Source organism: Malaclemys terrapin, chromosome 1 (genome assembly GCF_027887155.1).
Source record: "Malaclemys terrapin pileata isolate rMalTer1 chromosome 1, rMalTer1.hap1, whole genome shotgun sequence".
NCBI lineage: Eukaryota > Metazoa > Chordata > Testudines > Emydidae > Malaclemys > Malaclemys terrapin.
In genome coordinates this window covers 1,557,750-1,583,138 of record NC_071505.1, presented here as the reverse complement: position 1 = coordinate 1,583,138, position 25,389 = coordinate 1,557,750, and the positions used below count along the sequence as shown (strand labels likewise).

The following is a 25,389-nucleotide window of genomic DNA, read 5'->3' as shown; positions in this document are numbered from 1 at the left end:
GGGGCAGAGTCGAGGGCCTCGCCTAGCACGCTCTCAGACCGGGACTCCCAGCCACATCTCCCCACCCTGCAGCAGGACCCGCCGGGGCCTTAGGCTGGGAGACATGCCCCAGCTGGGGAGGATGGCGTGGGCAGAGCAGGTGCAGGATGGCGTTGGTGGGCAGTGCCCCAGGCCCACTCCCTACTGGCTCTGGCAGGGCTGCTCCCACGGGTCTGGGCTGGCAGGATCTGGTACAACTCCGGGTCACTGGGTCCCAGAGGGGCCAGGACACAGCTCCGATCCCAGCACGGCGAGCACTCGCTCCACCTCCGCCTAGCTCAGCAATCGCAGCCAGCAGCGTGGTACCCAGCTGCCCAGAACGGGGCAGGGGCGCCCTCAGCATCGGGGGGGAGCCCCTGGCGCATGGGAGGGCGGAAGGTCTCTGCTTTCATCAGCCCCGATCACCTGTGGGGCCTGTACATGGGCAGCCCCCGGGGGATGGGCCCCATACAGCCTGTTGATCCCAGACTCGCCTTGTCCCGAGAGAGGGTGGTCAGACGTACTCCCCCTGCCCGATGTGCAGGCCCAGCTGCTGGAGCCGTGCAGGGGAGCGAGCAGAGCCCCGGGCCCAGACAGGCCGTGCAGGGCACTGGAGCCGTGCCGGGGAGCGCGCAGAGCCCCGGGCCCAGATGGGCCGTGCCGGGCACTGAAGCCGTGCCGGGGAGCGCGCAGAGCCCCGGGCCCAGACGGGCCGTGCCGGGCACTGGAGCCGTGCCGGGGAGCGTGCAGAGCCCCGGGCCCAGACGGGCCGTGCCAGGGAGCGAGCAGAGCCCCGGGCCCAGACAGGCCGTGCCGGGCACTGGAGCCGTGCCGGGGAGCGAGCAGAGCCCCGGGCCCAGACAGGCCGTGCCGGGCACTGGAGCCGTGCTGGGGAACGAGCAGAGCCCCAGGCCCAGACGGGCCGTGCCGGGCACTGGAGCTGTGCCGGGGAGCGCGTAGAGCCCCGGGCCCAGACGCGCCATGTGGGACACTGGAGCTGTGCCAGGGAGCGCGCAGAGCCCCGGGCCCAGACGCGCCATGCAGGGCACCGGAGCTGTGCCGGGGAGCGAGCAGAGCCCCGGGCCCAGACGGGCCGTGCCGGGCACCGGAGCCATGCCGGGGAGCGCGCAGAGCCCCGGGCCCAGACGCGCCATGTGGGACACTGGAGCTGTGCCGGGGAGCGCGCAGAGCCCCGGGCCCAGACGTGCCCTGTAGGACACTGGAGCCGTGCCGGGGAGCGGGCAGAGCCCCGGGCCCAGACGTGGTGTGTAGGGCACCGGAGCCGTGCTGGGAAGCGCGCAGAGCCCCGGGCCCAGACGCACTACGCGGGGCGTTCCGGCAGTGGCTCCCCACACACAGCTCCACACCGCCCTTGCTGGAGCAAGGTCCTAGAGGTACCAGCTGTGTGTTCAGTGCTGTGCCTGTCGGAGTCACGGCCCCGCCAGTGCCCCACCCTGCACCCGCCAGGCCGCGCTGCGGTCCCCAGGGACTCACCATTCCCACCGATCACCTGCAGCTCGGGGTATTTCTGCTTGATGTAATGGATCATGCCGATCTGATACACGGAATTGCCCTGGGAGGAGTCCTGGGGGAGGACACCACAGTTAGAGCAGGAAGGGAGCAGGAGAGACCGCTCCGGCCCCGCCCCCACACTGACCCCAGCCCCCACCGTGACCACTAATGGGCCCAGCCGCCCCCGGGGGATCCCCAAACCCCACTGTGACGTTATTGACATAAACTGGGACCGTATAGATCATTGTTGCAACCAAGGTCCTGTAGTGGCACCAAATCTTGTATAAAGGGGGTCAAATGGGGTGTCTAGGACAAGGTTATGGTTTACTGGTTATGATTATGCTGTCTGTATGTGTGTATCAGTGTTGTAGTCGAAGTTATGAATATTGGCTCTATACTGTCGGTATGGCAAACTTATGCTATGCTTCTGGGTGACATCCCAGACAAGCTGAGATTAGCTCTGCCTAGCCTGCTTGATGGCCCATTAAGGACCATCAGCTATACAATGGACCCATTGAGAGAAGGCAGATACACCTTGTACCTCAGCAAAGTATGCAGGGACTGGCCCATGTGACTCCAGACTCCATTTTGCTGTAATTTTCCACAGTAAGAACAAAGACGTGTTCTTACACCTGGAAAAGACTATATAAGGCTGATGCCTCATCTCCATCTTGTCTTCAATCCTGCTTCATACCTCTGGAGGAACTTTGCTACAAACTGAAGCTCTGAACAAAGGACTGAGGTCCCATCCCAGCTGGGGATGTATTCCAGAGACTTGATTTGAACCTGTAGTTTATTCCATCGCTGCTGCAAGCCTGAGCCAAGAACTTTGCCATTACTGTATGGAATTGATTCCATTTAACCAATTCTAACTCTCATCTCTATCTTTTTCCTTTTATGAATAAACCTTTAGATTTTAGATTCTAAAGGATTGGCAGTAGCGTGATTTGTGGGTAAGATCTGACTTGTATATTGACCTGGGTCTGGGGCTTGGTCCTTTGGGATCAGGAGAACCTTTTTCTTTTACTGGGGTATTGGTTTTCATAACCATTTGTCCCCATAACGTGTGGCACTGGTGGGAATACTGGGAAACTGGAGTGTCTAAGGAGATTTTTTTTTTTTTTTTTTTTTCATAGAACTGGAAGGGACCTTGAAAGGTCATCAAGTCCAGTCCCCTGCCTTCACTAGCAGGACCAATTTTTTTGCCCCCAATCCCTAAATGGCTCCCTTAAGGATTGAACTCACAACCGAGCGTTTAGCAGGCCAATGCTCAAACCACTGAGCTATCCCTCCCCCCTGCTTGTGAGACTTGCGGTTAGCCAGGGGGTAAGACCGAAGTCCTCCTAGTCTGGCTGGTTTGGTTTGCCTTAGAGATGGAGAAACCCCTGCCTTGGGCTGTAACTGCCCTGTTTGAGCAATTTGTCCTGAGTTGGCACTCTCAGTTGGGTTCCGCCAGAGCCGCATTGTCACACCCATTCCGCCCAGGGGGCTCCTGCCTCCTTCCCTGCCCACCAGCACACGCCTGGCTGGCAGCTCTCCTCGCCAAGGCAGCACAGCCCATGCAGCGCGAGCCGGTATCCCGGTGAGCATGCGCCTGGAACGATGTGGGACTGACCCAGCTCCTCAGGCTGGGAGACGGGCCCCACGTTGGAGATCCCCGCGCACACCCTGCTCCAAGCACCAGCCACCTTGCTCTGTGGGGCAGACGACCCCATCTGGGGCGGGGTGGGGGGTCATCTGACCCGGGTGGGGAGGTGCCAAGTATCTGGCTTGGCCGGGCAAGGGGCTCAGGGCCTTAACCCTCGCTGTGCCAGAGCTCAGGGAGGCTGCTGGTCTGGGGGGCAGCAGGGAGCCCCCCTGGGCCCGGTACCCACCAGTACCACCACGTCGACGCCGGCCTGCGTGAGCAGGTCGAGCCGGTACTTGTCGTCCTCGCGGGTGCCAATGGCCGCTCCGCACAGCAGCTGCTTGCGCGAGTCCTTGGAGGCCAGCGGGTAGTCGCGATTCTTCTTCAGGTCCGTGCGGGCAATGATGGCCACCAGCTCGTCGCTGTCGTTCACGATGGGCAGCTTCCCTGGCGTGGGGAGGGCACGGCGGTGAGGGGGCGCCCGGCAGAGCCCCACGGCCACAGCCGCATGCGCAGCGGGGCCAGCTCCACCGTGGGGCCTTTAACACTGCCCCTGGCTAACAGCCCCACCACCCCCAGCTCAGCCCACCTGAGACCTGCACGGAGACAAGCCAGTGCCCGCAGCCCAGCTCAGCCCTGGCAACCCCCTCCTCGAACGTCAGCTGCTAATGATGCTGCAACGTCGGCCAGGCCGCCCTGCCCGCCACCCCATATACTCTGGGACCATATAGATCATTGTTGCAACCAAGGTCCTGTAGTGGCACGCAAATCTTGTGTAAAGGGGGTCAAATGGGGTGTCTAAGACAAGGTTATGGTTTACTGGTTATGATTATGTTGTCTATATGTGTGTATCACTTTTGTAGTTGAAGTTAGGAATATTGGCTCTATACTGTCTGTATTTCAAACTTATGCTATGCTGCTGGGTGACATCCCAGACAACATGGTGTTAGCTCTGCCTAGCCTGCTTGATGGCCCATTAAAGGACCATCAGCTATACAATGGACCCATTGAGAGAAGGCAGATACGCCTTGTACCTCAGCACAGTATGCAGGGACTGGCCCATGTGACTCCAGACTCCATCTTGCTGTAATTTTCCACAGTAAGAACAAAGGTGTTCTTACACCTGGAAAAGACTATATAAGGCTGATGCCTCATCTCCATCTGGTCTTCAATCCTGCTTCATACCTCTGGGGGTACATCTACACTACAGCGGGGAGTCGATTTAAGATACGCAAATTCAGCTACGTGAATAGCGTAGCTGAATTCGACGTATTGCAGCCGACTTATCCCGTTGTGAGGACGGCGGCAAAATTGACTTCTGCCGCTTTTTGTCGGCGGCGCTTACTACCACCTCCGCTGGTGGAGTTAGAGCGCCGATTCGGGGATCGATTGTCGCGTCCCAACGGGACGCGATAAATCGATCCCCGAGAGGTCGATTTCTACCCGCCGATTCAGGCGGGTAGTATAGACCAGACCTGGAGGAACTCTGCTACAAGCTGAAGCTCTGAACAAAGGACTGAGGACCCATCCCAGCGGGGGGATGTATTCCAGAGACTTGATTTGAACCTGCAGTTTATTCCATCGCTGCTGCAAGCCTGAACCAAGAACTTTGCCATTAGTGTATGGAATTGATTCCATTTAACCAATTCTAACTCTCATCTCTATCTTTTTCCTTTTATGAATAAACCTTTAGATTTTAAATTCTAAAGGATTGGCAACAGCGTGATTTGTGGGTAAGATCTGATTTGTCTATTGACCTGGGTCTGGGGCTTGGTCCTTTGGGATCAGGAGAACCTTTTTCTTTTACTGGGGTATTGGTTTTCATAACCATTTGTTCCCATAACGAGTGGCACTGGTGGTAATACTGGGAAACTGGAGTGTCTAAGGAGATTGCTTGTGAGACTTGTGCTTAGCCAGTGGGGTGAGACCGAAGTCCTCCTAGTCTGGCTGGTTTGGTTTGCCTTAGAGGTGGAAAAACCCAGCCTTGGGCTGTAACTGCCCTATTTGAGCAATTTGTCCTGAGTTGGCACTCTCAGTTGGGTTCCGCCAGAACCGCGTTGTCACACCCCTCCTCGAACATCAGCTGCTAATGACGCTGCAACGTCGGCCAGGCCGCCCTGCCCGCCACCCCGAGCACGTAGGGCTGCCCCACACGTCCCAGTCCACCTCCAGCACCCAGACTCTGCCCAGCAACAGCAGGGCCAGGCCCGGCACTGCCACGGCGGCTCGCTCTGCTCCAAGCCCCGGAGAACAACCCGCAGAGTCAGCAAGGAGAGGGCGCCTGGGTTAAAGAGCACGGGGGGGGGTCCCAATTGGCCTCCTGCCCGGGCACAGGGGGCACCAGCTCTGGTGCAGCAAAGAACCCGTACTGGGCTTGGAAGCGTCTCAGTCTCTCCCCTGCCATCCCCGTCAGCTCACAACACCCAGGGCTGGACTAGCAGGGGCTGCGGGCCAGGAATGAGGGGCACCGGCGGAGCCGTTTCTCTCCCGTGCCCAGGGCTGGGCTAGCAGGGGTGGCGCAAGGCCCCTGGTACCTTTCTTGCTGCGCTGCAGGATCTCGTTGGCCTCCTTCAGGGTGACCCCGGCGGGCGCCACCACCAGGTCGTTTCGCTTCGTCATCACCTGCGGGGCCACACGGCACATGGCAGTGCAACCAGATGGGCCCCAGGGCTGGGGCCGTGCCTCTCCCCCAACAGCCCCGCCTCCTCTATTCCCCCTGCCCCCTCCTCCCCAGTGCCCCGCCCCTCCCCCAACAGTACCGTCCCAACTCCCCCTGCCCCCTCCTCCCCATGTCCCACCTCTCCCCAACAACCCCACCCCCTCTACTCCCTCTGCCCTGCCCCTCCCCTAACAGCCCCGCCACCTCTATCCCCCTGCTCCCCCCCGCCCCCCAGTGCCCTGTCCCCAAAAGCCCCGCCCCAATGTCCCCACCCCCTTGCACACCCGTGCCTGTGCACCCCTCACCCCACAGAACTGGGTGCCCAGCCTCGCAGCAGCCATGTTCAGAGGACAGCGAATTCCACCCCCGCCCCCCACCGCGCCCAGCCCACACAGGAGGGCGGCTGGCACGAGACGCAGCCGGGGCCACCGGGGAGGCGGTATCCGGGGCAGGGCCCCAGGCGTCCCACGGTACCTCGCTGAGGTAGGTGGCGTAGTCCTTCTCGGTGAGGAAGTCGATGTCCCGCGAGGTGACGATGCCCACCAGCTTGCTGCCCATCTTGCCCGTCTCGGTGACGGGGATCCCCGAGAAGCCGTGCCGCAGCTTGGCCTCGAAGACGTCTCCCACGTTGTGCGTGGGGCTCATCACCACCGGGTCCGTGATGAAGCCCTGCTCGAATTTCTGCAGGGGAGGGAGAGGGGGAGTCACCAGCCGGGCGCCTGCAGCACAGAGCAGGGTTAGCATCCCGCAAGCGCCCGCCTGGTGCCAACGCCACAGCGCCCCCTCTGCCCCTACGCTCCCCGGGGGGGGGGAGGGGCACCAATCTCCCCATTGACCCACCCAGCTCTCTAGGGACCCTACCCCACAGCACCCCCCCTGCCCCTACGCTCCCCGGGGGGGGGGAGGGGCACCAATCTCCCCATTGACCCACCCAGCTCTCTAGGGACCCTACCCCACAGCACTCCCCCTGCCCCTACGCTTCCCGGGGGGGGGCATCAATCTCCCCACTGACCCACCCAGTTCTCTAGGGACCCTACCCCACAGCGCCCCCCCTGCCCCTATGCTCCCTTGGGGGTGGGGGCGCCAATCTCCCCACTGATCCACCCAGCTCTCTAGGGGCCCCAACCCACAGTGCCTACCCTGCCCCTACGCTCCCCGGGGGGGTTTGCTAATCTCCCCACTGACCCACCCAGCTCTCTAGGGACCCTACCCCACAGCGCCCCCTCTGCCCCTACGCTCCCCGGGGGGGGGAGGGGCACCAATCTCCCCACTGACCCACCCAGCGCACATTGGTGTCGGGGGCCCACAAAGGACCAGAGTCCCGAGAGGTGCGGGGCAAGGAGGGGCAGGGCAGGCCGGCCCCCGCGTCTGCCCAGAGCCAGTCCCCTGGTGCCAGGGTCACCCCAGGGCGCGGCTGGTACTTGCCTTGACCTTGCGCACCTCGTTGGCCTGGAACTCCGGGGTGCAGTTGTGGTGGATGATCCCGATGCCGCCCATCAGCTGCGGGGAGAGAGCGGGTCAGCCTCGGCCGGCCCCATGGAGCAATGGGGGTGCCCCGCGGCGGGGGCAGCGCAGGGCAAGGTCCTCACGCCGCGCCCAGCCCAGCTGCCTGACGTTCAGGGCTGGGGCTGGTCTCCAGCGAGAGGCTTGGGGACGGGAACCGGGGGCCACTGACATCAGAGCTGTGGATCCCCCCCCCCCCCCGCTCCTTCCCCAGCTCTCACCGCCATGGCAATCGCCATGTCCGACTCAGTGACGGTGTCCATGGGCGACGAGATGAGCGGCGTCTTCAGGGTGATCTTGCGGGTCAGCGCCGAGGTCAGGTCCTGGGGGTACAGAGCCGTGAACCCGTCAGCCCCCCCCCACCCCCCCGCACTAACTCTCCGGGGGGAGAGACACAGAGCCGTGAGCGTCTCAGCCCCCCACCCCTCGCGGGGGGGCACAGAGCTGTGAACCCAACACGAAGTCTAGCCCAGGGCTGCCCAGCAGCCATGCCCGACGCCAGGCGATGCCCCAGGCAAGGGGAGGGCTGGGCCAGGGGCTGGCTGCAGCCCCGCCCTCCTCCCCAGCACTGCGCCGGACGGGGGAGACGCCCCCACCCTAGTGCCTGTGGCTCGCCAGGCGTTATCCCCTAGATACGGCCTGGAGCTACACTGGCAGAGAGCAGGAACCCCCGCCCCCGGATCACGGGGGGCCTGGCTGCCAAGGAATTGCCCAGTGCCAGCCAATGTCAGAGCCATGATGCTGGACTGGGGGGGGCCAGCACCGCTCACACAGGGCTCCCTTAGGACGCAGCCCTGCCCCAAGCCCCCTCTTCCCCCGGGGCTCCGTGCTCAGCCCCACAGGGGGTCCCAGCTGTCCTCCAGTTCCTGTCCCACATACTCAGCAGGCCACACTCCCACCCACCCCACGGCTCCTTCTCTGCAGACCCCAGCACGTGGCCCCGTGTGTGCCCCCCACGGCGCCAGCGGCTGTATTTCTTCACCACCCCCAGGCTCGCCTGGCCAGCTCGGCGGGACGCCCGACCCCCCACAGCCCATCCCCCTCAGGCCCTGCCCTACAACCGGGCCCACCAGTGCTGAGCTCCCCAGCGACGGGGCCTTTTCATGCCTCCTCCCAGCCAGGCACTGGGCACGTCTCAGCGCCAGCCGCCCCGCGCCAGCCCACGGCCCCGGGGGACGCAGCAGGGAGCTGGCCGGGGAGCGGCATCATGGCAGGGGCCCGTGATGGACACAGCGCCCGAGGGTACACGGGACTGGTGGCCACGCCCGACCCTGTTGTGACGAAGTGGGGGATTTTCTTGTTTTTTCCTTGTTTTCAGTGGGGTTTCAATGGTTTGCATGTGGAGGGGTGGGACTCAGTTTCCCTGGGTGTTACTGGTTTAACGAGGTGAGGGGAGAGGGAGTTTGTTTTGCAGAGGACCGGAGAGAGGACATGGGGACCCAGCCGATGGCCTGGAGGGTGGATATCCCAGCGACTGGTGACCTGGCGACCCGGAGGCCCAGCTGAGGAGACGCAGCCGGTTCTGGCCAGTGGGAGGACAATGGGCTGCAGAGTGAGGACCCAGTGACCTAACCAGCCGGTTCCAGCCAGAGGACAGAAGCGAGGAGAGGAGGCCCCAGTTTACAACCCTGTTTCCCTGGAGAGAAGACAATGGACAGAGGTGGGGCCTGGGGCCGGTGATCTCAGATGCCCAGCTGGGAGCAGGGGGGCTCGGGGCTGGAGAGGGGGAGCAGGCAGAGCCCACCTGGATGCAGAGAGACTGGGATGTGCTGGGCTGAGGGAGGGCAGGCCTGAGGCCCTGAGAGTTTCCTGTGCTGTGTTCAACTCTCACTAAACCCTCCTGTTTTATGCTGACTGAGAGTCACTCCGGTCTAGAGAACAGGGTGGCATCAATCCCTTCGGGGGTGGAGGCCCCGGGGGTCCAGAGCGAGGGGACTCCCTGAGGGGGCCCACGGCAGACACAGACGTGCTAAGGCTCAGAGAGGTGTGGCCCCAGGAGGTGGAGGAGCCTGACCCCAAGAGAGAGTGGACCCCCGAGAAGGGCTGTCTCACTGAAGGGGGTTCCCCCCACAAACTACACGGGGCCAAGAGTGGGCACGATCTGTGAGTCCGTGACATCTGTCCTGAAGCCCACGGCAGCGGAAGGAGGCGAGATGCCAGGCGCAGAACTGGGCAAGGGGCCAAGCGCAGCGCTTCCCTGTGGGCGCAGGCTGAGGAGACACGGGGGCGGTGCCAGGACTAGACCCCAGAGCTCCTGGGTCCCACCCCACTGCCCAAGCCACAAGGCAGCCCGGCCGCTCCATTCTGTGACCCATGAGGGAGGCTGTTGGAGGGGCTCATGCGGCCTGGTGGCTAATACAAGCACGTCCCATGTGCACAGGGTCCCGGCCCTAGAGCTCGGAGCGCGCTGGGTCCTGACCCCCAACCCAGCCCCACCCTGGGAGAGCTCGGAGCACACTGGGTCCCGACCCCCAACCCAGCCCCACCCTGGGAGAGCTCGGAGCGCGCTGGGCCCCTGACTCCCAACCCAGCCCCACCCTGGGAGAGCTCAGAGCGCGCTGGGCCCCTGACTCCCAACCCAGCCCCACCCCGGGAGAGCTCAGAGCGCGCTGGGCCCCAACCCCCAACCCAGCCCCACCCTGGGAGAGCTCAGAGCGCGCTGGGCCCCTGACTCCCAACCCAGCCCCACCCCGGGAGAGCTCAGAGCGCGCTGGGCCCCAACCCCCAACCCAGCCCCACCCTGGGAGAGCTCGGAGCGCGCTGGGCCGCGACCCCCAACCCAGCCCCACCCTGGGAGAGCTCGGAGCGCGCTGGGCCGCGACCCCCAACCCAGCCCCACCCTGGGAGAGCTCGGAGTGCGCTGGGCCCCTGACTCCCAACCCAGCCCCACCCCGGGAGAGCTCAGAGCGCGCTGGGCCCCGACCCCCAACCCAGCCCCACCCTGGGAGAGCTCAGAGCGCGCTGGGCCCCTGACTCCCAACCCAGCCCCACCCCGGGAGAGCTCAGAGCGCGCTGGGCCCCGACCCCCAACCCAGCCCCACCTGGGAGAGCTCGGAGCGCGCTGGGCCCCGACCCCCAACCCAGCCCCACCCTGGGAGAGCTCAGAGCGCGCTGGGTCCCGACCCCAAACCCAGCCCCACCCTGGGAGAGCTCAGAGCGTGCTGGGCCCCTGACTCCCAACCCAGCCCCACCCCGGGAGAGCTCAGAGCGCGCTGGGCCCCGACCCCCAACCCAGCCCCACCTGGGAGAGCTCGGAGTGCGCTGGGCCCCGACCCCCAACCCAGCCCCACCCTGGGAGAGCTCAGAGCGCGCTGGGTCCCGACCCCCAACCCAGCCCCACCCTGGGAGAGCTCGGAGCGCGCTGGGCCGCGACCCCCAACCCAGCCCCACCCTGGGAGAGCTCGGAGTGCGCTGGGCCCCTGACTCCCAACCCTGCCCCACCCCGGGAGAGCTCAGAGCGCGCTGGGCCCCGACCCCCAACCCAGCCCCACCTGGGAGAGCTTGGAGCGCGCTGGGCCCCGACCCCCAACCCAGCCCCACCCTGGGAGAGCTCAGAGCGCGCTGGGTCCCGACCCCCAACCCAGCCCCACCCTGGGAGAGCTCAGAGCGTGCTGGGCCCCTGACTCCCAACCCAGCCCCACCCCGGGAGAGCTCAGAGCGCGCTGGGCCCCGACCCCCAACCCAGCCCCACCTGGGAGAGCTCGGAGCGCGCTGGGCCCCGACCCCCAACCCAGCCCCACCCTGGGAGAGCTCAGAGCGCGCTGGGCCCCGACCCCCAACCCAGCCCCACCCTGGGAGAGCTCAGAGCGCGCTGGGTCCCGACCCCCAACCCAGCCCCACCCTGGGAGAGCTCAGAGCGTGCTGGGCCCCTGACTCCCAACCCAGCCCCACCCCGGGAGAGCTCAGAGCGCGCTGGGCCCCGACCCCCAACCCAGCCCCACCTGGGAGAGCTCGGAGCGCGCTGGGCCCCGACCCCCAACCCAGCCCCACCCTGGGAGAGCTCAGAGCGCGCTGGGCCCCGACCCCCAACCCAGCCCCACCCTGGGAGAGCTCAGAGCGCGCTGGGTCCCGACCCCCAACCCAGCCCCACCCTGGGAGAGCTCGGAGCGCGCTGGGCCGCGACCCCCAACCCAGCCCCACCCTGGGAGAGCTCGGAGTGCGCTGGGCCGCGACCCCCAACCCAGCCCCACCCTGGGAGAACTCACAGCACGCTGGGCCCCGCCCCCCTGCCCTGGGGGAGTTCACAGAGGCTGGCTCTCTCCCACCCCAGCTGGCCTTCCCTTCCCACCCTCCCTGCTCCCCACCTGGGCGTGTTTGCTCCTCTCCCCCCCGCCCAGGCCTGACCTTCACCAGCTTCCCAGCAGATTAACAGAGCCCAGCTGGGAGCCTGATTAGCCCTGAAATGCTGCTCTGGGCAGAGCTAGATTCCAGCTGGGAGCTGCTGCCCGGCTCTGCAGAGGAAATAGGGCGCGGGGCCCAGCCAGGCTCCGACGCACCCAGGGGACCCAGCTTGGGGGTCCCACCCCAGCCAGCCAGACCAACGGGGGCCACAAGTCACCCGGCTCAGGAGCGGCCGCAGGGACTCCAGCTCCCAGCATGCAACGCTGCAGCTCGCTAGGGGACGGGGTCCATCAGACCCAGCCCCTTGCTCGCCCCACGGGCTGCCAGGAAACACCCCGTGTGTGTGTGTGTGGGGAGCTCGGGATCTGCACCGGCTGGCAGCCCCCCCACACTGCCTGGCCAAGCTGCATGCTAAGCGGGTCCCAGCCCCCCCCAGCCTGTGCTGCACCATGGGTTTGCCTGCGCGGGAAGAGAGGTGCCCGCCAGCTCCCCACCCATGTGTATTGGGGGTGGGGGGTGGGGATTATGGTCAGACTGACGAGGGGGCCAGGCTACGGTCCAGCCCTGGGGGCCCCTGGCCCCGGCTAGCAGCAGTCACTGGTCACAGGGCTTGAGCCGTAGGCTGCAGAGACCTGACGCGGCGCTCTGGAGTTAAGGGTCCTGGAGTCGCCCGCTTCTAGGGCTCCCCCCACAGGGCTCCGCAGTTCGACTCCACACTACTGCCAGCCAGACGTCACCTCAGCCCAGGGGGTTCAACCTGTCGGGAGGCACGGGGGCCCAGCTGGGGGAAGGGACTCGCTGCGAGTCACACAGGGAGTCAGTGACAGGATCAGGGTAGAACCCAGGAGTCCTGGCTCCCAGCCCCCTGCTCTAACCACTCCACTCCACTCCCTCCCAATCTGATTCAGAACTGCCGTGGTTCCCCAAGGCTCTGTATCTCCGGCTGCAGCCCCGAGCTGGCGGGCACAGCATGGGAAGGGCAGGCCCGTAACTGACCTGTCTGCTTCACCAGCTACCCGCTCGCTAATTCCAGTGCAGCTGGGTGAGGGAGGGGCCTCGCCCGGGGAACACGAGGGCAGCCTAGCACGGCCAGCCTAGAGCGCGTGAAGCCAGAGAGGCTGACGGCGCAGGCAGGTGTTAGAGCCGTTACTGGTTGCGCCGGAGCGCGGCGCCCCCCACCCCAAGCCCAGCGGAGCCATGTGCCCTCAGGCGCGGAACGAGCCCCCGGCCACAGGGAGCCCTAGCAACGTTCAAGCCAGGCCCAGACCGAGCAGGGCCGGGGGCTTCCCCACACCTGTATCAGCGCAGCTCCCTGCTCCGAGCCCCGCCCCGGGCCAGCTCCCCCCACAGGGCACCGGCCCCATTTTAGCCCAGCTCCCTGCTCCGAGCCCAGTCCCGGGCCAGCTCCCCCGACAGGACACCAGCCCCATTTCAGCCCAGCTCAGAGTCCAGCCCCGGGCCAGTTCCCCCGACAGGACACCGGCCCCATTTCAGCCCTGCTCCGATCCCAGCCCCGGGCCAGCTCCCCCGACAGGACACCGGCCCCATTTCAGCCCTGCTCCGAGCCCAGCCCCGGGCCAGCTCCCCCGATAGGGCCCCGGCCCCATTTCAGCCCTGCTCCAAGCCCCGCCCCGGGCCAGCTCCCTGCTCAGATCCTAGCCCCGGGCCAGCTCCCCCCACAGGACACCGGCCCCATTTCAGCCCTGCTCCGAGCCCAGCCCCGGGCCAGCTTCCTGCTCCGATCCCAGCCCCGGGCCAGCTCCTCCCACAGGGCACAGGCCCCATTTCAGCGCAGCTCCCTGTTCACAGCCCAGCCCTGGGCCAGCTACCGCACAGGGCACCGGCCTCATTTCAGTGCAGCTCCCTGCCAGGGAGTGCTGAGAGCTGGCACAGCATGTGCCCATCCCCCCAGTCCCTCCAAGGCCTGGGCCCTGGTGCTGTAGGTTGTGCAGGTTTCCGGAGTCACGGAAAAGCTGGCCGGGGTGCCGGAGGACACCCCTCTCTCTGAGGCGCTGGGCCAGGCAGGCAAGCAAGGGGCCTGCAAGCTGGGGGACAGGGCAAATGTGTCACCCATGCAGCACAGAGCCCAGACCCATGGCCGTGCAGGGAACCCCAACGGGCTTGTCTCGGGCCCCAGGCTGTCCTGCAGGCCCCATTGCAGGGACACCACTTCCCCGGTCTCCTCCTTCAGCTCTACCCCTCACCCTCCCTGCTGGGCCCTGGGGACCCGGCTCCCAGGCAGATGGGGGGTTGCACTCCAGCCCAATGCGCCACCCCCAATGGGACCCCTAGACCTAGCGGGAGTGTGGGCGGGAGGGAAGGTGGCTCATAATGTTAACACCCCCCAGCTCTGGTGCTGCCCTGGCCCCGTGCCCAGCAGCACGGCACTGCCCACCCCAGGGTGCAAGGGGCTGGCATGCCACCCATGAGCGCCGGCCCCAGGGGACACCCCGGCGAGCACTCCAGGGACCGACTCACCACTTCGTCCGCTGTGAAATCGATGAAGCCTGGTAGGATCAAGAAGTCGCTGCAGAAACAGAGAGGGAGAGAGCATTACATGGCGGCTAGACCTGCCCCCACAGCCCCCATGCAGCCCCACACCCCACAGGGAGCCCACGCCCCTGGAGCCCACCCCACACACAGCCACAGCTGCACAGAGAGGAGGCTGGGCTCCCCCCAAGCCATCCCCGTGGCACAGGGCTGTGGCAGTGATCACAGCCGGGCCCCAGATGGCTTTACAGGATTTTAAATTTAAATTAATGGAGATATCCTATCTCCTAGAACTGGAAAGGACCTGCCTTCACTAGCAGGACCAAGTACTGATTTGCCCCAGATCCCTAAATGGCCCCCTCAAGGATTGAACTCACAACCCTGGGCTTAGCAGGCCAATGCTCAAACCATTGAGCTATCCCTAGGAAAGGGCAGAAAACGGAGCGGGCCGGCGCGAGGGGATGAATACGTGGGCTGGGCTGGTACCCAGCAGGGCAGCCCCTGCCCGGCACTAAGGCAGGGCTAAGAGGGGCCGGACCCCTGGGAAGCCGGCCAGCCCTTGGCAGACACAGCAGGACGGCTGCAGGCAGGCAGGATTACGGAGGCCCAGCTGCCCTGGTTGAGCTGCTAATCCAGGGCTATTTGTGAACCGGGCGGGGCTCGGCCCCCCTGCACCCACAGCTGCTTGGAGGGGCAAGGGGCCGAAGCGACCCCGTGCTGGGCCAGCTCACTGCAGGGGGCCTGTCCGCTGGCAGAGCCGGGGTTCAGCACCCGCAGGGCTGCGTGGGGGGGCATGCACGGACCTGGAGCCCTCACGGCTCTGGCTGGCTGCATTGAGGGGCGCCAGGGCCATCGGGAGGCACCGGGGTGCTGGGTGGGGATGATACAGCGGGCACCCCGCTGTACCGTGCAGGGCACCACGACACACAGGGGGCAGCCAGCCGGCGCAGTGCGGCATTTGAGCTGGGGTGGGGGGCAGGCCCCCGTCTGCAGCCTGTCCAGGATGGATGAAGCTCTGTCAGGGTCATACCACCCCACTGGCCCCTCCGTTGGCTAGGGGGGAGGGGACCTGGGCATGCTCCCCCAGCCCCTTTGGAGGTCAACAGGGTGCAGAGCCCAGAGGCAGGGACCTGGGGGGGAGCAGGGCTCCGTCCGGGCCCCCTTGAATTCCTCCTTCCCCAGCTACAGGAAGGCACCTGCTCCTCCCCGCTTGCCTGGCTCCCACAGGGATGTGGCAGGAGGGGGAGGCAGCTGCTAAAAATAGAACCAGCAGCTGCAAACAGCAACCCTGGGCAGAGGGGGGGGGGGGAGCCCACACCTCCCCAGCCCCCCGAAAACTAGGACCCAGCACCGCTCTAGCCACTCAGATCCCACCCAGGGGCCAGCAACGCCCCCCGCAGCCTGGCACCGGAGCCACGGCCCCATCCCAGGACCCTGCTCCCACCCCAATGCACAGGGGTCCAATGGGGCTGGGGCAGAGCTGTGGGACAGGGAGGGGACAGGATCTCTCCACGTGGGTGAGGGCGCAGCGTGGGACCCCGCCAGGCAGGCAGTGCCACCGGCTGCTGGCAGGGCCGAGGAGCAGCAGCATCCCATTCCCAGGGAGATTCCCGGAGCCCAGGCCAGACGGGGATGGCTAGTCCAGTGGTTCTCAACCAGGGGTCCGGGGCCCCTAGGGGGCCGTGAGCTGGTCCACCAAGCAGGGCCAGAATTAGACTCGCTGGGGCCCAGGGCAGAAAGCAGAAGCCCGGGGCTCTGAGCCCCGCCACCCGGGGCTGAAGCCGAAGCCTGAGCAATGTAGCTTTGTGGGGGCCCCTGTGGCATGGGGCCCCAGACAACTGCCTTGCTTGCTACCCCCTAACGCCGGCCCTGGCTTCTGTATGCAGAAAAGCAGTTGTGGCACACGTGGGCTGTGGAGTTTTTATTGCATGTTCATAGATTCATAGATTCTAGGACTGGAAGGGACCTCGAGAGGTCATCGAGTCCAGTCCCCTGGCCTTATGGCAGGACCAAATACTGTCTAGATCATCCCTGACAGACATTTATCTAACTTACTCTTAAATATCTCCAGAGATGGAGATTCCACAACCTCCCTAGGCAATTTATTCCAGTGTTTAACCACCCTGACAGTTAGCAACTTTTTCCTAATGTCCAACCTAAACCTCCCTTGCTGCAGTTTAAGCCCATTGCTTCTTGTTCTATCCTTAGAGGCTAAGGTGAACAAGTTTTCTCCCTCCTCCTTATGACACCCTTTTAGATACCTGAAAACTGCTATCATGTCCCCTCTCAGTCTTCTCTTTTCCAAACTAAACAAACCCAATTCTTTCAGCCTTCCTTCATAGGTCATGTTCTCAAGACCTTTAATCATTCTTGTTGCTCTTCTCTGGACCCTTTCCAATTTCTCCACATCATTCTTGAAATGCGGTGCCCAGAACTGGACACAATACTCCAGCTGAGGCCTAACGAGAGCAGAGTAGAGCGGAAGAATGACTTCTTGTGTCTTGCTCACAACACACCTGTTAATACATCCCAGAATCAGGTTTGCTTTTTTTGCAACAGCATCACACTGTTGACTCATATTTAGCTTGTGGTCCACTATAACCCCTAGATCCCTTTCTGCCATACTCCTTCCTAGACAGTCTTTTCCCATTCTGTATGTGTGAAACTGATTGTTCCTTCCTAAGTGGAGCACTTTGCATTTGTCTTTGTTAAACTTCATCCTGTTTAACTCAGCCCATTTCTCCAATTTGTCCAGATCATTTTGAATTATGACCCTGTCCTCCAAAGCAGTTGCAATCCCTCCCAGTTTGGTATCATCCCCAAACTTAATAAGCGTACTTTCTATGCCAATATCTAAGTCATTGATGAAGATATTGAACAGAGCCGGTCCCAAAACAGACCCCTGCGGTACCCCACTCGTTATGCCTTTCCAGCAGGATTGGGAACCATTAATAACAACTCTCTGAGTACGGTTATCCAGCCAGTTATGCACCCACCTTATAGTAGCCCCATCTAAATTGTATTTGCCTAGTTTATCGATAAGTTGGGGGGGGCGGCTCAGAAGGAAAAAGGTGGAGAACCCCCAGTCTAGTCTGACCCCCATGTCACACAGGCCAGAGAACAGTGAATTCCTAGAGCAGAGCTCTCAGAACCCAGGGCGCCTGGACTGACGCAGGGTGAGTGACGGGGCCCTGGGGAACCGAACCAGCCAAACGACGACTCTCACCAGTACAGATTCACCCCGATTTCCAGGCCCAATCCATCTAGCTTCAACTTCCAGCTACTGGGGCGCGTTCGGCCTCCCCCGCTAGGCCGCCGCACCCGTTATTAAACACTTGTGCCCCACTAGGTACTTGCAGGCTGTGACTCACTCGCCCCTTTGCCCAGCTAACCAGACCGAGCTCCTGGAGTCTCTCACTCGCAGGCAGGTTTTCCACCCCTTGAATCAGCCCCATGGCTCTTCGCTGCCCCAGGACTCCAGCCGTGGTCGGGCAGAGGTTCAATAACCTTTGCTCCTGTGCGAGGGGGGCTACGGAGCAGTGGCCCCTCTCCCCCAGGCCCGGGAATGCCCCGTCACCCGTGCCCAGTCGTTCTAGGGGGTTGCCCAGCCCCCATGCACACGACACCCAAGAAGGGACCCCAGCAAGGGTGCAGGCCGGGGTGTGGGGGAAGACTTCACACCTCCCCTCCCCCGGCTGTCCCGGCCTGCGCCCTTGCTGGGGAGAGACTTCACCCGCACCCACGCTCCGAGTGACTGGTCCCTGCTCCAGCAAATGGGGACGTCAGCGCCATGAGCCCCTCCTCCACCCACACTCCCCCCAGCCCCAGCGGCTGCGTGGAGACACGCTCTGCTCCATGGGGGACTCGTCCCCCCGCGCTGGCACACGGCCCGTCACACCTGGCACGCTGATACCGCGGCGGGGTCACTGCTTAGTGCCCGGAGCAGCCCAGGAAAGAGACTGGCTTGGTCCTACCCTGAGACCAGCAACGCGACTGCCACTGGGGCAGCGCCCGCCTCAGCACCTGTCCCCCCACAAGGGGCTTGCAGAGGATTTACCCTGTGTCCACGCCCGCCGCCCAGAGCAGGACAGGGCCAGCCAGCGCGTCCATCCGCAGGCGAGTTCACCAGCCCAGAGCCGCCTGGGCCACTCACCTCAATGCAGGGAGGCTGGAGCACGGGGGCCGAACCAAGCCACAGAGGCGGCGATACGGCCGCAGGGTAGGGAACAGGTGATTTCTCCTGTATCTCTGCCCTTCAGACTCACTCTCTGGGGTTTGAGGACCCCCCCCACACACCCTGCAAGCTGCTCTGCCCCGGTATCCAGTAGCCCCCTGCACCCACAAGGAGCCCCATTGAGCTCAGCAGAGTCCCACACATGGAGCAGCTTGTTCATTCGCACACGCATAGCGGCCTCCTTCACCCGCCACTGAAATGCAGCCACCTCTGGGGCGGAACGCAGCAGCTATTGAATAGTCACTCAGCTGGCTGGGGCAGGAAGAGTTCTGGGTGGGACTGGAACCGGCCAAGGGAAAGGCGGCTCCCCGGGTCAGGGCTATGTGTAAAATGCAAATACGGGTCCAATTAGTGACACATTGCCACGGCCCCACCGAGCTGTCCTGGGCACATCCGACCCCGGCAGGCGGGTCATGCCCATCTCCTCTGGGATCTCCAACCGGGAGTGTGCCTTCCTCTCCCCGCCCCATGGTCCAGTCTGTACCTCCCTCAGCCCACAGACTGCTCCATCCCAGACACCGGACATCTCTGCCGAGCGTCTGTCTTCCTCCGCCCATAACTACAGCTGCCTGGCTGTTCAGCCCGCCGCGCCGCCTGCCCCCAGGTTCGGGGATGTGCTCCTAGACTCCAAACGCCAGGGAGAGCCACCCGTCTCCTCCACCCGTAACAGGGTCCTGCAGCAAGGCAAAGCTTCCGGTGGAGAACGGGGACGCCCAACGCCCGGCAACTCACAAGTTACGGTCCCCACAGCCCCATAACTGGATGCCCGGGTGCTGATGCCACTGTGCCCCTGCCTGCTCCTTGCATGGTTGTGCCACGGTGCTCCTGCTAAGGGTGTGTGGCTCCCCGGCACACTGGGCCCCAGTTATGGCCGCTGGGGAGCCGGGCCTCACACCCCGCCCTGGCTTTGGCACGTGTCAGTTGGCAGCCCAGGGGCTGTGCCCCTCCCAGAAGGGCAGAGCGCCCGGGGCGCCCACTCCCGGGGGAAGGCCCAGCAGCCAGCGTCCCCCGATTGCTGGTAGTACAGGAGCACCAGGAGGCAGCAACTCGTCATGGTCACCGGCTTGGAGCAGAGCGAGGAATAAATTGTCTGTGCTGAGCCCTGGCCTAGATCGACAGCGACTGACCTCCACTAGCCAGGAACCAGCCCAGAGCCTCCAACTCATCCCGCACAGAGACAGAGCGCTGCAACCAGACATCAACCAACGGGGGAAACCGAGGCACCACGAGGGGATGGGACTTGCCTCAAGCCAGTGGCCGGAGACCCCGTGGCCAGGCTCATGCTCATCTCCCCTCCCCGCCCCCCAAAAACAGCCCACGCTCCCACAGACGGGGGCCACTGTCAGTCACCAGTGACCTTACAGAGCTACGAGCCAGCAGCCTAGAGAGGAAAGGGCTCAGTCGTCCCCTAGGCAGTCGTGGAGGTGATGGAGCCCTGGGTCGCAGCCCCCCCCCACGACTCCATCACCCCCAACGTCCAGGGAGCACCCAGGCCCCATGCCCTGCTTTCCCTGAACGGTGCCAACCTGCTGCCTGGGCTTGGCACCGGCTGCGCTGGAAGAGAGAGCGAATGAGCCGGCACTCCCCTGCTCCCCATGCCGTGCGCAGGCACGGGCAGGGAGCCGGGTCTGCCAGCCCCCCGAGCGCCCATGTTGTGCAGCGCAGCAGTCCCGTCCATGGCTCTCACACACAGTCGAGAGCCTGGGCTTCCTTCACGTCCTTCCTCTCCTTCGCAGAGGGCAGGAAACTCCAAACGGCAGCGACCCGGCATGCACGCCCCTGACTCCGCCCCCAGCGCACGTAGGGCCATAAAGCTTTCAGTTCTCACCCTGCAGTTCCACCACGGGGCGCCCCCCGAACGAGCACAGAGACCGGGCAGCGGTCACCCCGCCCTGCCCATCAGTGCCCACAGGCTCAGGGCCTAGGGAGTCAGTCGTTTCCCGACATTAATTCCCACCACGCCCCACGTGGAACCCAGCGCCATGGGAGTCGCACCCAGCGCCCGGATAGGGCCCCGCTGCGCCGAGCGCCGCACGAAGCAACCAAGGGCCCAGCGGCACGTCAGGGTTGGGAGATAACAGCTCGGGAAGGGGGGCGGTTCTGATCGGACAAAGCCGTGTCACAGCTGCAGCTCCATAGCCACACTGGTGCCCTCTACTGGGAGCGCGTACGCCCCTCCCACGCTGGAACAGCCGTACTGGGGCAGGCACTTTTATACTGGTAGAGCCGCCGGCGCGCCAGGCTGCCGCACTGGTGTAACTACAGCGGGACAGCTACAGCCGTACAACGTTTAGATGCAGACAAGGCCTAAGTGAAGCTGCGTCTACTCCACCCCGTTCTGCCGGCACAGCTGTGGGCGAGGAGCGTGGATCCCGCCCCCCAGCCGAGGTGGCTAAACCCCCAGTGGAGATGCAACCCTCGGTCGGGGAGGTGCTCAGCTTACGCTGTGTCTCCACTAGGGGGCTCTGCCGGCACAGCAGCCCGAGTGCGGACAAGCCCTTGTCGAATGTGCGGGCCCCCGAGCCAGACAACGGGCAGGGAATGGAAGGATTCGGCCCCAGTTCACAGCTGATTCGGCGACTCTCCCAGAATTGACCCGTCTCCTGCGTGCCAGCCCCGGGCTCTGCCCGTTGCACCACACTGCCTCCCCCGCTCAGCCCTCAGGGGGGACAGGAGGATGGGGGGGCCACGCCAGGCTGGCTTTATGCGTGCACAGGAATCCTGCCTGGGTCTCTCTCCCCATCACCCCCAGGGACCCCTGGCAGCAGGCAGCTCCACTCCACAGCCCCAGCCGGCTGCCTGGCCGACAGCAGCAGTTCCGGGAACGTGGGGCTGTGGTTTGGGCTCGAGAGGCAACCTCCCATCGACCTTTGCTCCGCATGGTGCAGTCACAGCTGCAGCCTGGCGGGAAGGGAACAAGCCGTCTTGGCTGCAGAGAGCAACCACACAGATCTCTCCCTGAGCCCATGGGCCTCAGTGCCTCCGAAACAGCTGGTCTGCTCCCCACAGGGACGCGGCAGGGCAGCCTGCTTCTTCCTCCGAAACCCACCAAACAGCCCCTGCGGGACGCTGGGGGCGGGGGAGTTTCTAAACCTCCCTGCCCAAGAACAAGGCATGACTGGGCATGACAGGCCCGCGGGGGCTGCACGTGTGCTGCTCTCTCTCTGACACACACCAGGATCTGCCCGGCCAACAGGGGCCCGTGCGGCTGCTCAGAGGAAGGTGCAGCCCCTCAGCGGACAATGCCATAAACCCCGCCCCCTCCTCACGCCCCCCTCTCCTCCCCTGCCGGGTTCCTCCTCACACCTGGGCATCCAGACCCTAGGCAAAAGGGCGTCTCCCCCCTGGGAGCACCTGCCCCCAAAGGCCACAGCAGCAGGCTGCACCCCCCACCTCTCGAGCGAGAGTCCGAGTCCCCAAACGGCCCCGTGCCGCAGCCGGCTCCCCCCAGCCCCACCCCGAGCTACAGCTGTGTCCGTGGGGCACTGGGCGGGGGGCAGAGCCGTGCTTAAAGAGGAGAAAGCGGGAGACAATCGCGCAGAGATGAAATCCTGAGGCTGCCCCACACGGCAAACACCCCCCACCCCAACTGCAGATGCAGACTCGCTTCCCCCCGGCATTTCGCATCCTGCTTCCACGCCTCTTAGAGCCACGCAGCACATCACCCCATAGCAGCTCCACGGCCTGTCACAGCCCCGCGGGCCAGGGTCCTCCCTCCCCAGGCTGTGCCCCTTTGCTGCAGCAGAAGGGGAAGGGCAGGCGAAGGGCTGGGACCAACCCCCTGCCCCTCCCCACCCCAGCCCTGTCTCCAGGCAGAGGAAGGAACCCCACGCTCAGTAGCTTTGCCTTGACTTGGCAGCGCCTGGGCTCGGCCGCGGTGAATCGAGACCGGGCGCCTGGTGCCAGGGACTAACCCCCGGTCCCTCGGGTGCAGAGGGCGGCAGGCGGCCCTGCTGTTTGCTGATGCTGCTGGCAAGGCGGCTGCGAGCGGCTCGGATGTCACCTGGTGGGTGAGCACCACGGCTGCTCAGCCTGCCGCTGAGGGAGACGCTGGCCCGGGGTCTCCTCCAGAACGGCCACTTCCCCAGACAGCACCTTTCTCCAGGGTTTGCCACCCACCCCTCCCCACTGAAGTGCAGCCACCGGGGGGTGGGGGAGGACAGCAGCCCCCAGCTCGCTGCACACGATCCCGTGGGGTCTGCCCCTGCAGCGCAGCCAGAGGATGGGGACTGGCTATTCCTGCCAGCCGCCGTCCGGGCAGGTGTGTGCTCCTGGAGGGCTCACCCCTCCCCCCCCCAGCTTCGCACTCGGGCCCCTCACCGCTGCCCAAACCTGGGCAGGTGTTCAGGGCTCATGGCCAGAGCCCTGCCCTTCACCCAGACAGCTGCAGCCCCTACCCCACCCCAGGGGGCAGATTAGGGGGTTGTGGGGCCCTGGGCCAGAGAAAGTGAGGACCCCTCTTCACCCCTTCTGCCTGCAGCCTCCTCTGCCCCGCCTGGCGCTCCAGCCGGGGAGCGGGGTCGGGGTGTCCATTTTTCCAGGGCCCCCCAATTGGCTGGGGCCCCTGTGCATGGGCTAATCCACCACTGGGGGCAGCTGCAGGGCCCAGGGCGGTGCACGGGATCGGACAGCCCATGGTACTGCCGTATCCCAGGCATGCACACCCTTCACAGAGAGGCTGGCAGCCGGGACCCGCGCGGCGAGGGGACGACTGGCTCTGCTCAGCCCATGGGAGACCTCTGGGTTGTGGGGCAGGGACCCTCCATTGGCTGACTGAGCCCACGCCAACGTTCAGGCCTCGTTCCCCAACGGCGCCATTCAGCCTGTGAGAAGGGGGCTCCGAACCCTTCCCGGAGCAGGCTGGCTCGGGGCCAGACACAACCTGTCACTGTGGGGGGGGGGGTGTCACTCGCAGGCAGCCGCAGTGGGGGCCTGGTGGGGGTGGGGGTTGGGATAGGGCAGGCATGGTGCAAGCAGACAGAGATGGCTGGAAGCACAGTGCTGCCATGAGGACAGGCCGCAGGGTGTCCCACAGTAATACCCCCCCGCACGCTGGCTGCCTGCCCCCCATTCAGCTCCCTCCTTAACGCGGGCGCTGCTAGCAGGCATAGGGCACCCCCCAGGTCACATCTACCTCAGGGATCAGGGGCAGGGGGTCCAGCGACACCAGACACTCCCAGCGTCACAGAGACGGTGTCGGACAAGGAGACGTGACCGACAGCGACCCGCCCTGGCATGCACCCCGGGCCTCCCATCCCTCCCCAGGGCTCAGAGCCTCCTGGCCAACAAGGATGAGTTGGCAAAATAATCACCATCGATCAGAGAGAGGCGGGTCTCACGGCACGGCCAGGGAGCCCGTGTGCCGTCCCCCCCAGCCACTGCACAGACTCTGCCTTGGGGGGAGGGACTGAGTGCTACTGAAAGGGGACATGCCAGCCCCCAAGGCCAAGTCCTCCCAGGCCGGCACTGCCCTGCCAAGGAACATTCCCCCGTCCTCCAGGAGCCCCCTGCACAGAAAGGAGCCGAAGCGACACCCCCAGATTGAAAGGAACCATCTCCGTCCGCGGGCTGAAAACCTGAACGCCCCCTCGGGCCCGACCCTGCAAGCCCCCAGATCTGCTCCCACGCCTCCCGTTACAGGATCGGGGCTGCAGAGGAATTCCGGCGACCGATGTCAGTGGTTTAAAAGCTGCCCTTTCCCACCAGCAAGCTGCAGGATCCCAGCAGGACTGTGTTACTGGATTCGCTGGTGCTATTAGCGCGGCGTTTCCAGGGCAACAGCGCCCTCGGTTGCTAAAGTTAACGCATCGCTACTTTTAAAAATCAGCAACCACGTTGCGCTGCTAATAATTATTGGCATCACAGCAAGGCCCAGCCGCTCGCCTGGCGATCAGCACCCCGCTGTATTTGGCATTGCTCAGAGACAGCCCCTGCCCCTGCCCCGCAGACAAAGGGTGGGAGGGGACACAGGAATTGGGGCCCACGCCATCGCTACACGCAGGAGTGCCCTACAGGACAGGGCAACTAACCCACCAAGGTCCCAAGGGCGCGACCCTGCAGGCGTCTCCATGCAGAACCGCCTGCAGGATCAGCGCTCAGCTGTTGGCACTAACCTAGCCGCTAGGATCCACCGATAGGCCGAACCTCGTCCTGGCGAAGGGCCCTGGTCGGGCTCGTGGACGTTAAGGCCAGAAGGGACCGTTCTGATCATCCTGCACAGCCCAGCCAGAGCACCTCTCCCCACGATCCCTGCACCCAGCCCAACAGCTGGGGCCGTGCCCAGAGCTTGCATTGCAGACGGGCAGTCGCTCGCGCTGCAAATACCCGTGATGGAGAATGCCCCCCAGCGCTACGGAATCTGCGCCCATGGTTACAGTACCCTCCTGGGTTACAATCTGCAATTTATTTGCAGGTTCCATTTCCAGCACCTTTGGGGGGGTTTCCATTCACAATTTTATAAAAAAATCCAATTTAATTTTCACCATGAATACCACCTGCCTAGACAGAAACCAGACCTCTAGTCTCATGTTTATTTGCAGTCAGTTTCACTTTCCAGTTGCCTTAATGAGGTTGGAGGCAAATATTACAAGGGATGATTTAGACAAAAAACGTTTGTTTTTTTTTTAATTTAAAAAACATTTCTATGAACATCAGGGTTTGTATAAATATTTATATATAAATAAATATTGACAAATAGCACCATCAATGTTATGCTATGTAGCCATTAGATCATTTATACTAATATATTTGATATTTGCTTTACCCATACATCTGGAGCGTGGGTATGCACACGTACACACCCAAAAATAGGGTGCATGCATCTCTCTCCGCATCTGATTGTTCAGATCACCAATACAAGCCGAAAGGGACCGGTCAGGGCCAGCATATAGGTATGTTTCAAATACAGCAAAGATGTTATGAAATCTGACAGTCATAGAAATGTTCCAATACACAAGAGGCTTTTCCTTCTGTGATGTGACAAAAATGCACTTGTGTCTGGTGCTG

At 63.8% G+C, this 25,389-nt stretch overlaps 1 protein-coding gene across 5 annotated transcripts in view; it reads right to left on the bottom strand.

Moving 5' to 3' along the window:
- IMPDH1 (inosine monophosphate dehydrogenase 1) overlaps nt 1-25,389 on the bottom strand; it is a 50,086-nt gene that overhangs the window by 23,087 nt on the left and 1,610 nt on the right. For 4 of the 5 annotated variants that reach the window (XM_054037157.1, XM_054037491.1, XM_054037331.1 and 1 more), the window contains exons 3-9: nt 14,139-14,187; nt 7,541-7,642; nt 7,242-7,316; nt 6,291-6,497; nt 5,692-5,779; nt 3,405-3,604; nt 1,515-1,603 (exon numbers count right to left, since the gene is read on the bottom strand). In XM_054037157.1, coding sequence (XP_053893132.1) covers nt 1,515-1,603; nt 3,405-3,604; nt 5,692-5,779; nt 6,291-6,497; nt 7,242-7,316; nt 7,541-7,642; nt 14,139-14,187 — 810 coding nt within the window. Of the gene's footprint in view, nt 1-1,512; nt 1,604-3,404; nt 3,605-5,691; nt 5,780-6,290; nt 6,498-7,241; nt 7,317-7,540; nt 7,643-14,138; nt 14,188-25,389 lie in introns of all 5 variants that reach the window. The other variant, XM_054037246.1, reaches the window with a different exon arrangement.